Raw genomic sequence first — 1,154 nt, 5'->3', positions numbered from 1 at the left:
GGCTGCAGCATTGTTGGATGGGGGCGGAGCAGTGAGATGGTTTGTGTGGACATAGGGGAATCATTTGACAGTGTCCCTGAGAGGGGCGTCCTTGTGTGTTAAGTTGGAGATCCATGGATTGGGTGGATGGAGCAGTGTGTGGGTGAAGGAGCGACCAGCTGGGCCAGGCCAAGAATTGGGTGTGGAGAGCAGTGAGGAGCGGTGTGCGGCGTGCAGTTGGCTGAGCTCTAGAGGAGGCTTGGTTGTGCTGCTGTGGAGTGTCCCTGTGTGGAGGAGATATTTGGGATGTGTGTGGGCACAATGCTGAGCAGGGTGCTCTGGAGGAGGGTGGCTGGAGCAGATGAGGTCCAGCAGTGCTTGGCAGCCTTCCCTCATTTGTGATTTTGTGCTTCTGTGATTGTGTGGTGTGGGCAAGCCCCTGGCATTGTTTTTGGAAAGAGGTTGCTGGAGGATGGTCCTTGTGGAGGCAGCAGGGAGAAGAGGGGTCAGGGGATGTGCCGAAAGCCCTGTTTGGGTCAGGGCTCGGTGTAGGTGCTGAGTGGAGGTGACTTCCCTGTGTCCCAGAGGGTGGTTTCTGTGCTGGTGAGACAAGAGGCAGTGGGACATGTTTTGTAAGAGGTCTTTATTTGGTGTGTCATAAATACGTGGATAAATAGAGAAATAAATAAATAGATCAATAAATAAAAAATTAGGTAAATCCGTGTGTTTGTGCAAATAAATAGGGGAGAGGGGTTGTAGGGCACGAGTGCGTTGTGTGAACGGTGTGTGTTGTGTCGGGTGAGGCGGGAGGGCAGAGGTGTGTGCGGGTGGTGGGTTTTAGAGGGGCGTTGTGGGGGTGGGTGGAGCTGTGTGTGTGTGTTTGGGCTGTCGGCGCATGGCGCGGGTGAGGTTGTGGAGGTGGTGGAAAGAGGGTTGAGCTTCGAGGCGGACGTGTTCCCAGGCGCAGGCGCTGTGGTTGTGGGCATGGAGGAAGAGGTGGATGTCGCTGAAGTACTTGTTGATGGTGGTGAGGGGGTTGCGGGGTCCTTTGAAGAGGCGTGCGCTGTCGGGACGGCAGTGCTCGAGGCGGTGGATGTAGTGCTGGAGCTGGTTGAGGAGGCGGTGGCGTGGCTGGGTGTGCCAGTGCTGGGAGGTGCTGTTGGTGCTGAGGGTGT

At 56.3% G+C, this 1,154-nt stretch overlaps 1 protein-coding gene across 1 annotated transcript; it reads right to left on the bottom strand.

The window, feature by feature from the left end:
• Nucleotides 1-816: 816 nt before the first annotated feature.
• Nucleotides 817-1,149, bottom strand: LOC114073315 (interferon-like; the record flags this gene model as incomplete). The annotated part of the gene is made up of 1 exon (XM_027911090.1): nucleotides 817-1,149. A coding segment is annotated over one exon (333 nt), but the record flags the coding sequence as incomplete, so codon positions are not given.
• Between the last annotated feature and the right edge of the window lie 5 nt (nucleotides 1,150-1,154).

The sequence above is a fragment of the Empidonax traillii genome, unplaced genomic scaffold (assembly GCF_003031625.1).
Source record: "Empidonax traillii isolate 1590-97213 ecotype Southwest subspecies unplaced genomic scaffold, ASM303162v1 scaffold6015:size22378, whole genome shotgun sequence".
In the NCBI taxonomy this organism is placed as follows: domain Eukaryota; kingdom Metazoa; phylum Chordata; class Aves; order Passeriformes; family Tyrannidae; genus Empidonax; species Empidonax traillii.
Note: the sequence above shows the minus strand (reverse complement) of the source record. Positions and strands in the feature narration are given on the sequence as shown.